Below are 13,666 nucleotides of genomic sequence, written 5' to 3'. Positions count from 1 at the left end.
GGGGGGAGTGACCACGCTGCCATTATGCTGAGACCAGCGTATGTCAACAAACGCCGGGGGTGCGCACCGGTGACGCGGACGGTCTCTCGTTTGACAGACCAGTCAGAAGCTGCGCTGCAGGTTGCTCTGCATGACGCCGTCTGGAGTGAGTATAGCAGCTCATCCCCCATAAGTGACAATGTAATGCTTTCACTACGTCTGTACTAGACACTATTTGTAAGACAACAGAGGCTGTAATCCACAAGTCCACCATTAGGATATTTCCAAACCAGAAAACCTGGATAAATAGAAATATCCGTGAGGCTCTGAAAAGGAGAACAGCCACTCAAGTCAGGGCTGGCGACGGGCAATAAGGATGCCTATAGACAGCATGTTATGACGTGCGGAGAGCAGTGAGGGATGCTAACAGGCAGTATGGAGAAAAGGTGGATCTACAGTTCCAACAAGGAGACTCTAGGAGTTTGTGGAAAGGGTTGAGGGAGATGACAGACTATAAAGCACCTCCCCCCTCCTTGGAAAATGCTGACATGTCTCTGGCAAATGAACTAAACAACTTTTATGCACGCTTTGAGACGCCTGGTAACAGGCAGGTGAGTGCAGATAGAGCAGAGACAGTCAGAGAGGATAGCCCTCTCACAGTATCTGAGCATTCGGTGAGGAGGATGTTCAGTAAAGTGAACATCAGGAAGGCTGCAGGACCAGATGGCATTGCAGGAGGAGTACTGAAAACATGTGCCGACCAACTTGCACCAGTATTCACAGCAATAATATTCAATCACTCTCTGGCCCAGTCTATTATTCCCACATGCTTCAAGGAGTCCATTATTATCCCGGTACCCAAGATCCCAAAACCTAGCTGTCTAAATGACTATCGCCCAGTAGCGCACCAGTAGTGATGAAGTGCTTTGAAAAGCTGATTAAGGGCCACATTTCCTCCCTACTGCCAGGGTCATTTGACAACCTACAGTTTGCCTATCGTCCCAATAGATCCACCGTTGATGCCATCGAGCATATCCTTAAGACTACTCTTGTCCATCTAGACGACAAGAAGAAGGATACTTACGTGAGGCTATTATTTATTGATTATAGCTCCGCTTTCAACACCATCATTCCATCCAGGCTCATCAGTAAACTAAGGGACCTAGGAGTCAGCAGCACACTGTGTCGATGGATCCATGACTTCCTGACAGGCAGACCACAGGTGGTGAAAGCTGGAAGACATATCTCATCAACCATGACCCTCAACACAAGTGCACCACAAGGCTGCGTACTGAGTCCACTACTGTACTCTCTGTACACACATGACTGTGTGACCCAGGCATCGAATTCCATTGTGAAGTTTGCAGATGACACGGCTGTGATTGGCCTGATTTCAGAGGGGAATGAGTCCCCCTACCTGGAGGAGGTGGAGAGACTGACTCACTGGTCTCCTCCTGAACACCAGCAAAACAAAGGATATGATAGTGGACTTCAGGTTAAAGGGCAACAAGAACTACGCCCCCCTTAACATCAGTGGGACTATGGTGGAAAGGGTAACCTGTTTTAAATATCTAGGTGTCCACCTGACTAAAGACCTGTCATGGTAAACCCAGACGAACGCTGTGGTGAAGAAGTCACGGCAGAGGCTGTACCATCTGAGACGTCTGAGATCGTTTGGAGTGTCTCCTCTTGCACTACACAACTTCTACACCTGGACCATAGAGAGCGTCCTGTCAGGTAACATCACAGCTTGGTATGGGAACTGTACGGTGCGAGACCAGCAAGCCCTGCAGAGGGTGGTCAGGATGGCGGGGCGGATCACAGGAGGTAGCTTCCCAGCCCTCCAGGAGATCTACACCAAGCGCTGCAGAACAAAGACCAAGCGGATCATGGAGGACAGTACCCACCCGGCTCATGGTCTGTTTGAGCTGCTGAAGTCCGGGAAGAGATACAGGATACACAAGGCTATCCTGGAAAGACTGAGGAAAAGTTTTTTTCCCCAGGCCATTAGGATTCTAAATGACATGGACCTTGAGAGACGACAGGGATCGGGTCATCACCCATGCACTTGAGTCCTTGGGGCAGACTAAGGCGCAGTAGGAATCACAACGACTCACTGCCCTTGGAACGCCTCGGGATCCCCCAGGAGGAAGTTACTAATGTTGCTCTGGGGAGGGAAGTCTGGAGCTCTCTGGTGGAGCTGTTGCCCCTGCGACACGACTACGGATAAGCGGTTGAAGTTGGATGGATGTTATGGTTCTTTATTCACATCGATCCTTCTGAACGTCCACACTGCAATTAAAGGCATCTGTCTTTCTGAATGAGACATCATCTACCGTCTATGAATAGATTTGATGCATGTTTACATTACTTGACATGCCGCCACTGTGTAAAGGTCTTCACAGTCCCCATCTCTCCACAGTGGAGGCTATGGATCTGTTATTGGCACCTGCTGGCTGGCCCAGGAGGCCGTTTCTTCTGTAATGTATCTGTGAGCGTCTGGCCCTGCACATGGATCTCCCGCCGAGGACAATCCTAGCAGGCTGACGAGATTAGCTGACCAGTAAAGGAACGGGCCATGACAAAGTCTCCAGTCTAGAGATGCTCTGATCAATCTGAGTTAAATCAGACGATTTTCACTCCAAATGACTCGATCGGTGATCTTTTATACAATTTAAGTGGTATAAAAGTCAATCAGATATATAGAATATCACTTTTCATTTTTGTGACAGGCCTCTCCCCACACACAATCATTTTGGAAATATTCAAATTTTCCCCTCACGCACAAGATCGGTATCGGTATTGGCGATCGCGAAGGAAAAAAAAGATCAGAGCACCTCTTCTCCAGTCACTTTGGGTTTGTGTAGGCCCGTTATCTAAAGTAGACCGTGCCTGCTTAGAGCACCTCTTCTCCAGTCACTTTGGGTTTGTGTAGGCTCGTTATCTAAAGTAGACCGTGCCTGCTTGGTTCGTGGGTGGGTAACGATGTCGGAAACAGTATGAAGAAGAGCGCATTATTGTCCAATGACAAAATAATTCCATTCTGAACGTGCCAAAAGAGGTGACCTCCTTTCCTTTAGCTTTCTAGTAAAAGTCTAAATGACAAAGCGTCTGGCTTTGTAACCCTGTGACTGCATGCACCCACTTGCTTTTTCTCAGTCTTTCTGTCTGTCCCAATCTCTGTTTCTCTGTCTGTCTGTCTGTCTGTCTGTCTGTCTGTCTGTCTGTCTGTCTGTCTGTCTGTCTGTCTGTCTGTCTGTCTGTCTGTCCTTCTCTGTCTCTGTCTCTGTCTGTCTTTGCTTCCTTCAGCCATTTACCTGTGCAAGCGCACAATGCAAAACAAGGCCAGGCTGGAGCTAGCTGATTATGAAGCGGTAAGTACTGTGAGTCTCAGCGTGAAGTTTCCAGGTCAGTTGTATCACCACACTGCACAGGCTACAACGTGATCATATTGTTGTACCATCACAGTGCACAGGCTACAACGTGATCATATTGTTGTACCATCACAGTGCACAGGCTACAACGTGATCATATTGTTGTACCATCACAGTGCACAGGCTACAACGTGATCATATTGTTGTACCATCACACTGCACAGTGCACAGGCTACAATGTGATCATATTGTTGTATAATTACACTGCACAGTGCACAGGCTACAACGTGATCATATTGTTGTATCATTACACTGCACAGTGCACAGGCTACAACGTGATCATATTGTTGTACCATCACACTGCACAGTGCACAGGCTACAACGTGATCATATTGTTGTACCATCACACTGCACAGTGCACAGGCTACAACATGATCATATTGTTGTATCATCACACTGCACAGTGCACAGGCTACAACGTGATCATATTGTTGTACCATCACACTGCACAGTGCACAGGCTACAACGTGATCATATTGTTGTACCATCACACTGCACAGTGCACAGGCTACAACGTGATCATATTGTTGTATCATCACACTGCACAGTGCACAGGCTACAACGTGATCATATTGTTGTATCATCACACTGCACAGTGCACAGGCTACAACGTGATCATATTGTTGTATCATCACACTGCACAGTGCACAGGCTACAACGTGATCATATTTACTCCAGAGCTTTTCATGGCATGTCTTTGTTTAGAGGCAAGTACTCTGTTTGTTTGCCCGTTTGTCCGGGGCTGATCTCGCACACCATCAGCGCCAAATTCCATGCACGCTTCAAGTAGGCCAAGGACATATTTGTTAGTATTATTAATTGACAGTTTATTGTTGCAAATCAAAATTAAAATGTTGCAGTCTATTCTTAGGATGACAAAGCAAAGAATACAGTACGAGCATTTCTGACTGTCATTTTCAGCGGGTAACACTTTCCTTGCAGACCTTTTGAATTTAAATATTAACCATAATGACTCTACAGTACAATAGAGTTTTAATCCTCAGTGTTCATTGAACCCAGAGTGTACTGTACAAAATGAAATATTATTATATATAATATATAAGACTTTAGTTATACATTATACTTTACTTACCCAATTCAGCCCTATATACGCTTTGACCATTTTAAGATGATATTTTCCAAATAGGTTTTTGTAGATCTGCTATTTTCAAAAGATTTTTTTTTGTATGAAAATGTCGAATACTGTACTTTTACTCAAGTAATATTTGAATTCCGGACATTTATTTCTAACAGAGTAGTTCTACATTGCGGTATATTGATACTTTTGCTCAAATAAATATGTGAGTACTTTCTCCACTACTTCCCTCTGGGTATTTCAATAACTATTTGGACACTGGCGTGTAGCAATGTGTGTGCACTCTGGCCCACTGTTGGACTGCTGTCCAGCGGTCTGTGTTTCATATCCAGGTCATGCCGTGCCCCCAGGTGTCATCCCCCTCACCATTACATGACCTGCTACTGTAGTCGCTTTTCACTTGTACAGTATAATGAGGTCAGGTAATGTTTGGCAGATGTTTATGATCGCGTCGTCGCGAGGCGCGTTGTTTGCGTCTTGCATGTTAAAAATGCAATCGTTTGCAACACCCGTCGCCTAGAAGGGCCTTTTGTGTGGGAAACGGGATATTAAAAAAACCGTAAGGTGAGGTGGTTTGTTGTTGGATTAACGTCGGTAAGTTTCTTAAAAAGTGATGATTTTGCAGCACATTTCAAGTTATCGGCTAGTCTAGTGAGTTCCAGGGTTTTGATCCTTTCACAAGAAAAGCTGTGTGTATATATATATATATATATATATATATATAGTATATACATGAAAAGTGCTGTGTAGATGCTGCTCTGGTGGATGTGTCAGTTGCAGCTTTATTGCTGTAGGCCTAGGCCTACATATTTCTATAAAGGCCGGGTCCAGTTAAACATTTAAACACAAGCTTTTATGAAAAGTGCTATATTACATCATATAAATTTAGCATAAAATCTTTAATTGCACTTTATGGAGGTTCATAAACCACAAATTGACCCATTTTGCTGCGACAATAGATAATACATACTCATTTGCGTTGGGGTGTTGAACTCTGTATGCTATTAATGTATCGCATTAAGTGTCATAATGACAATCTATATCTATCCAAAAGAAAACACTATTCAACTCAACAAACACATACTGTACACACACAGGGAGACGGGAATTAAGAGACTGTGTGAGGTATCATTTTGTATTTTGGCACTATTCAACTCCACACACACACACATCCAGTATTTTCTTTCTCTTTAAATTTTCTTCTCTTGATTGAAAACGTAATTTCTTTCTCTAACAAAAGATCCTGTATTTTCTGCTGCTTGCATCACGATTCAAATTGTCACCATTTTGAATTGGTTTTAATTGATTTACGATAATGGTTACACACACACACACACACACACACACACACACACACATGCGTGTTCCCTTCTTCCTCCATGATGCCGGCGTCTGATTGGCACCGGTGTAAAGTAACTAAGTAGCTAACTAAGTAACTAACTATTTACTTTGTAGATTTTCTTTTTTTTATGACAAAACACCACTTCAGCCACATTTCGGCCAAGATCTACAAGCTTGCAATGCATCGCATCGCGACGCATTGTGAGCTTCTAGATCGGCTAATTTCAAACAATTTGTATTCATATGAAATGAAATGATACATTCTGCATAACGAGTACTTTTACTTTTGGCACTTTAAATACACTTTGATGCCATTACTTTTGTACGGTTACATTTTGAATTCCGGACTTTTGCTTGTAACGCAGTATTTCTAAATTAAAGTATTGATACTTTTGTTTGTGTGAAACAATTCAGTACCTTTTTTCCTGCTGATTGCTTCCCTCAGGAGAACCTCGCCCGCTTGCAGAGAGCTTTCGCCAGGAAGTGGGAGTTCATCTTCATGCAGGCTGAAGCTCAAGTCAAGTGAGTGATAGCTTCATGTCATATACAGTACAACACCGTTTCAGAGAGTGATGGCTTCATCTCATATACAACACCGTTTCAGAGAGTGATGGCTTCATCTCATATACAACACCGTTTCAGAGAGTGATGGCTTAATCTCATATACAACACCGTTTCAGTGAGTGATGGCTTCATGTCATATACAACACTGTTTCAGTGAGTGATGGCTTCATGTCATATACAACACTGTTTCAGAGAGTGATGGCTTCATGTCATATACAACACTGTTTCAGTGAGTGATGGCTTCATGTCATATACAACACTGTTTCAGAGAGTGATGGCTTCATGTCATATACAACACTGTTTCAGTGAGTGATGGCTTCATGTCATATACAACACTGTTTCAGTGAGTGATGGCTTCATGTCATATACAACACCGTTTCAGAGAGTGATGGCTTCATGTCATATACAACACCGTTTCAGAGAGTGATGGCTTCATGTCATATACAACACTGTTTCAGTGAGTGATGGCTTCATGTCATATACAACACCGTTTCAGAGAGTGATGGCTTCATGTCATATACAACACCGTTTCAGTGAGTGATGGCGTCATGTCATATACAACGCCGTTTCAGAGAGTGATGGCTTCATGTCATATACAATACGATGCTGATCTGACAAGATCAAAACGTTGTCTTTACCAAAAGAATGGTGTGCGGGCCCTACCTCCTTCCATATACTGTACAACACCATTTTCTTTTTTTCTTTTTTTTATCCTTTATTTACCCAGGGAAGTAGCTGAGCACAGATGCTCATTTTCAGCAACGCCCTGCATTTCAGAGAGTGATGTCTGCATGTCATGTACAACACCATTTCAGTGAGTGATGGCTTCATGTCATATACTGTACAACACCGTTTCAGTGAGTGATGGCTTCATGTCATATACTGTACAACACCATTTCAGTGAGTGATGGCTTCATTTCATATACAACACCGTTTCAGTGAGTGATGGCTTCATGTCATATACTGTACAACACCATTTCAGAGAGTGATGGCTTCATGTCATATACTGTACAACACTGTTTCAGTGAGTGATGGCTTCATCTCATATACAACACCGTTTCAGTGAGTGATGGCTTCATGTCATATACTGTACAACACCATTTCAGTGAGTGATGGCTTCATTTCATATACAACACTGTTTCAGTGAGTGATGGCTTCATGTCATATACTGTACAACACCATTTCAGAGAGTGATGGCTTCATGTCATATACTGTACAACACTGTTTCAGTGAGTGATGGCTTCATGTCATATACTGTACAACACCATTTCAGTGAGTGATGGCTTCATGTCATATACTGTACTACACCGTTTCAGTGAGTGATGGCTTCATGTCATATACTGTACTACACCGTTTCAGTGAGTGATGGCTTCATCTCATATACAACACCGTTTCAGTGAGTGATGGCTTCATGTCATATACTGTACAACACTGTTTCAGTGAGTGATGGCTTCATGTCATATACTGTACAACACTGTTTCAGTGAGTGATGGCTTCATGTCATATACTGTACAACACCATTTCAGTGAGTGATGGCTTCATGTCATATACTGTACAACACTGTTTCAGTGAGTGATGGCTTCATGTCATATACTGTACAACACCATTTCAGTGAGTGATGGCTTCATCTCATATACAACACCGTTTCAGAGAGTGGTGGCTTCATGTCATATACTGTACTACACCGTTTCAGTGAGTGATGGCTTCATGTCATATACTGTACTACACCGTTTCAGAGAGTGATGGCTTCATGTCATATACTGTACTACACCGTTTCAGAGAGTGATGGCTTCATCTCATATACAACACCGTTTCAGTGAGTGATGGCTTCATGTCATATACAACACCGTTTCAGTGAGTCATGGCTTCATCTCATATACTGTACAACACTGTTTCAGTGAGTGATAGCTTCATGTCATATACTGTACAACACCGTTTCAGTGAGTGATGGCTTCATGTCATATACTGTACAACACCGTTTCAGTGAGTGATGGCTTCATGTCATATACTGTACAACACCGTTTCAGTGAGTGATGGCCATGTCATATACACAACACAGTCACAGGTCAGATGTGGAGTTGCTGGCCAATATTGATCACATCGGGGATCTCCATATATTGGCTTAATTGCGACAGCAGATCGCATTTACTATGACATCAGATGTCATAGTGATGTCACGAGACCTAGGCACCATATATGGGGATTTTGAGTAATACACTGACGGGAATTGCACGCTTATTTCAAAAGATTCTAATACATTTTATACATACAATATACCTTCTGAAACGGGACATTCTGCATAATGAGGTCTTTTACTTATGGTACTTTAAGTATATTTTGACACCATTACTTTTGTACTACATTTTGATTACCGGACTTTTACTTGTAAAGTACTTAAGTAAAACATTTTTTTTGTGTTTTTCCACCACTGGTTATGAGTTAAAGATTCTAGTAGTTGGGGATTTCTAGTGCCCTATTTTCTTATTAGGCCCAGAATTACAAATGGCTCCACTGAACTGGAGTAGCATCTTAACATGCTGATGATGTCTGTCTCTTACTGCCCCAGGTTGAGAGAGCAAGAGATTGAAATGAGACTCACACTCAAATTAGTCTTGTGCATTATGTATAATTGATATTCATTTTGCCCAGTGCACACATTCATGCATACATACATTTATACTAGTCTTCCTTGATATGCATGTGAAATGAAATGTCAAATTCATAAGGGAGACAGAATGTTTATTTTTATTTTTATGTGTCAAGTATTTTTAAATTCGTGTCTTTTGAGCTTTGCTGTATACAGTAATGCATTCCTTCAGAACCCTGCCTTGACTGCAGTCAAATAAAGCAGATATTCATTGATGTAGAGGCGTGTGCAAGCATCTCCTCGTCCAACTGCATTTCATTGTCTCCACCTGGTGGTGAGCATGTGTGAGCACAGCTCAAGTCAAGTTGTTTTTATTTGTTGAGCACATTTATTTATTTTTTAAAACAACCAGACCAAAACTCTGCACAGCAAAAAAATACAAAATATTAAATGCATCAGGCAAGAATGTCACCTGTGTGTTTTGGGTAAAGGTGTAGGGTAGGCTGTGTGACACAGGTTTGATGCAGCAACCCAAAAGGCACTGGTTACATTACATTTTAGTTTCAACCGGGTTTGTGAGATCATTAGAATTATATTACTTTTCAGCCAAATACGTTTATGAATATTCAATTCATTATAGGGTGAACATATTTTCAGGACTCATAATCACTTAAATCCGATAAAGCTTGTAGATCTGCTATTTTCCACCATATGTTTTTGTCCTGATTGGGGACAATTATTTTACCACGTAGCAGATCTAGTGACTGAAACTTCCAACAGAACAGAACATGATAATCATCTATGTTACAGTAAAGCACTCAAAGCAGCACTCAATGCGTCATGTAATGTGACACATTGTGAGCTTGTAGATCTGCTATTTTCAAAATAATCTTATACATTTGAAAACTTGTGAAATGGGACATTCTGCACACTTTCTACTTTTAAGTACATTTGGATACCAAAAATATTACTTTAAGTTGTAACAGAGTATTTCTGCATTGCGGTATTGATACTTTGATTGATACAAAAAAAATGTAGTACTTTTTCCACCACTGTCGGAAACGGGGACACTCAGGGCAAAACCGGGACTGTCCGTCCCTCATGCTCAAATAAATCCCTGTCCTGCCCTGCGTCCACAGCTCACTGTGCATAAGTGGAGGGAGAGCATTGAGTTCTGCTGCATCATGACAGTTGAACTGGGTCAAGCAAGCAAGCAAGCGCCCAATGCTAAATGTCAGTTATGTAAGGACTCCACTAGTGACAGAGATGACAGGCGTTGCCTTGGCGAAGCAAAAGGAGACAGGTTACGGACCCCCCATCCTTCTTGAGATGTTTGCTCTCTGGTCTGTAGTCTGTGTCATTGGTGTGTGTGTGTGCACGTGGGTTCAGGCTATATGCATACACGCCATTTTGGAAAGAACTTCCCTACTGTGTTACAGATGATACTAATGAAGGATCTGTTCCATTCTGGTCAAACAGAGTCAGGGTGCTGATATTGTGCATACTCACTGGAAACACTCTGCTACACCAGTGTTCCAAATGACCCTGTGCAGGTCTGTGACTCTGAGAATTAGAGTTACAGACTTACTTGCGTAGAATTACGTGCGTGCCCGTTTCAGAATTGTGACTTGACCTGTCATCTCTCCACAGGATCGACCGAAAGAAAGATAAGGCAGAGAGGAAGATCTTGGACAGCCAGGAGAGAGCATTCTGGGATGTGCACCGACCTGTGGTGAGCTGGTTTTTATAAGACAGTTTTTATTAAAACTATTTGGATTGGAGTGGATTTGCTAGTATTTATTCGTTTTTATTTTTGAGAATGCTAATAGTTTTAGCTAGTTTTTAATCGTTTTTGTCAATTTTGTGCTAGTTTTAGTTATTTATAGTATTTTGTAATAAAACATAACAAAAGATAGCATTTAAAAATATATATATTCAGTTACAGATTAAACACTAACCACCCACAAAACGAAAACTAAAGGCATTTTGTCTATAATTTCAGTTTGTTTTAGTTATTTTCGTAAACACACAATACAGTTTCAGTTAGTTATAGTTTATTTGTTTTATTGTAGTTTTTGTTGCGAACACAGGTCGCATTTACTATGAAATCGTACATTTCCTGTCAGTCAGTCACTCAAAATCCCCATAATGCAGTCTGCTGCCAAAGGTCGCTTCTCGCCCTTTACTTAGGCGTCTTACGCCAGGGCTCCACTGGGCGCGTTGCGTCACGCGTGCGTGCGTCAAAAAACTAACCGGTTCAATTTTATGGTGACGGAGACGCGACGCAACGCGGGCAGTGGAGCTACCCTCCATTGATTAAAAGGGCACATTCCCGACGCTGACGGAGACGCGACGCAGACGTGACGCAGACGCGACGCAGACGCGCCCAGTGGAGCCCTGGCGTTACTGGTTTAGGTTTAGTTAAACTGTTCATTTTCGTAGAACTAATAACCTTGGTTTAAAAGGGGAGAGAGAGGGAGAGATAGAGAGAATCATACAGAAACAACAGAGAGGCAGAGAATGCAATTAGAGGTAAAGCACAAATAGAAGAGAAATAATTTGGTAGCGTGTAACTAAAAGCATGGAAAAAGCTCTGGATGTTTCAGCAGAGAGGCCTATTAGGGTGACAGTACAGTAGCATAATCAGACTTGGTGCCAGTCAGCTTGCGTAGCAGGCATGTAGCCTTCTTTGCGGCTGACTGTGGAATTATTGTGACTGTGGCTGAGGTGTATACAGGTCCATCTCAATTAATTACAATTTATAATTTACAATTTAGGCATTTAGCAGACGCTCTTAATTCAGAGCGACTTACATTAAGCAAGAACAAAAAGCATGGGAATACATCACATAAAAGCATTTATCATGAAACATGCGTAAGCTAAGAAAGTAACAGTGGAATGTCTATATAATGAAACTATACATATATACTAGAATTGGAAACGAATAATATATACTACTATTGTAAAAAAATAGTAGCCTTGTTGGAGGCTGTAGGCTTGTTTATGCTTAGGGGGTTATGATGCTATATGCCCACCACAGGGCTCGGTCAGGGAGCTTGGGCTCAAGGATGACAGTGACTGTGGCATTATAGATTTATTTGTTGATAGGAGGTACAAACAGACAGGGTTGGTTTTTGTTGAATGAATGGTATCTGAAATACAGTGACAGAAATACAAATGGGATATTAGGAAATGAAAACTGATCAAGAAAATGAATACATTTGGGTGTATACTCAATTGGCATGTAACTGAATAATATAGGGCTAGTAATGTAGCTTTAGCACACTGCTAAAACTGAACCACATAGGCCACATCATGTCAATTACAGACAGTGCAAGTAATGTTAGCTTAAACAAGGCCTCATGAAATAAGGACATTAGAAAGCTAATTAGCAACTTTAGCATGGTAATTAGCTTAGCTAAAACGATCTTTGGACAGTATAAGTAGCAGGGAATCAGGAAGCTAATAATAGCAACTTAGCATGGTAATTAACATAGCAAAAACGATCTTTGGACAGTATAAGTAGCAGGGAATCAGGAAGCTAATAATAGCAACTTAGCATGGTAATTAACATACAAAAACTTAAATCTTTGGACAGTATACATATAGTAATTATTTTTCCATGAACTTTTACAACATACATCAATAATGTAACATACTTCCTCAAGAACACATTCTGGTCCTCCTGTTAGTCTGTAGAGCTCATAGATCATGTGATGTGACCTGCCCAGTAGACAGTGACACAGCTTTGATACTGGGGTCCTGAAACAGAGTGCCCATGCAGAAGCCTGAACCAAAATATAAACTGGGTCCTAAAGGAATGACTAGATGGCTGAAAGGGCCTGCACAACATAAGGCAAATGGATGTAGCTATAAGGGAATTTTCTACAACTATGCTATACATATGTACTATGGCGTGCTATGACAATATACAATGCAATTATAGTGCTGTCTACATAACATGCTATAAGTCTGTATCAAATGCTATCTAAGTCTACGGAAGTGCTATCTAAGGGGGTAGGGTAAGTGCTATGGGCCATGATGGAGTCTGAAAAGGTGGGTTTTCAGACTACGGCGGAAGATTGGGAGTGATGCTGCAGTTCTGACTGCAATGGGAAGTGCATTCCACAGTTTTGGAGCCAGAAGGGAGAAGAGTCTGGGACGTGTGGAGCGTTGTCCCGGCGTTTTTAGTGAGGGTACTTCCAGCTTCCCTGCGTTGGCTGATCTGAGTGCGCGGGAGGGTTTGTAGGGTTCAATCATAATTGCAAGATATGAGGGAGCCATACCTTTGGTTGCTTTGAATGCCAGCATCAGAGTTTTATATTCTGTGCGGGCAGCGACCGGGAGCCAGTGGAGGGAGCGGAGCAGGGGGGAGACATGTGAGAATTTTGGCTGGTTGAAGACCAAGCGAGCTGCGGCATTTTGGATCAGCTGGAGAGGCTTAAGTGCGCATGCTGGTAGGCCAGTAAGAAGGGAGTTACAATAGTCGAGTTTTGACAAGACTGTTGTCTGGATTAGGAGCTGGGCTGATTCCTGGGTGAGGAACGGTCTAATTCGTTGTATGTTATAGAGTGTGAACCTACAGGATCGAGTGACAGCTGTGATGTGAGTTTTGAACGAGAGGTGACTGTCCAGGACAACACCAAGATTCCTGGCTGTTGGGAC

General features: G+C 42.2%; 2 protein-coding genes across 2 annotated transcripts in view; both read left to right on the top strand.

The window, feature by feature from the left end:
- The window catches only part of LOC310878263 (signal-induced proliferation-associated 1-like protein 1), a 303,780-nt gene that overhangs the window by 190,307 nt on the left and 99,807 nt on the right, over window positions 1-13,666 (top strand). The window lies entirely within an intron of this gene.
- The window catches only part of LOC310878383 (regulator of G-protein signaling 6-like), a 103,076-nt gene that overhangs the window by 79,277 nt on the left and 10,133 nt on the right, over window positions 1-13,666 (top strand). The window contains exons 7-9 of the mRNA XM_083792699.1: window positions 3,289-3,353; window positions 6,296-6,372; window positions 10,652-10,733. Coding sequence (XP_083648825.1) covers window positions 3,289-3,353; window positions 6,296-6,372; window positions 10,652-10,733 — 224 coding nt within the window. The remainder of the gene's footprint in view (window positions 1-3,288; window positions 3,354-6,295; window positions 6,373-10,651; window positions 10,734-13,666) is intronic.

This window comes from Protomyctophum parallelum (assembly GCF_964188405.1).
Source record: "Protomyctophum parallelum genome assembly, chromosome: 20".
In the NCBI taxonomy this organism is placed as follows: Eukaryota; Metazoa; Chordata; class Actinopteri; order Myctophiformes; family Myctophidae; genus Protomyctophum; species Protomyctophum parallelum.
The sequence above is the reverse complement of the archived record's forward strand: the minus strand, read 5'-3'. Positions and strand labels throughout refer to the sequence as shown.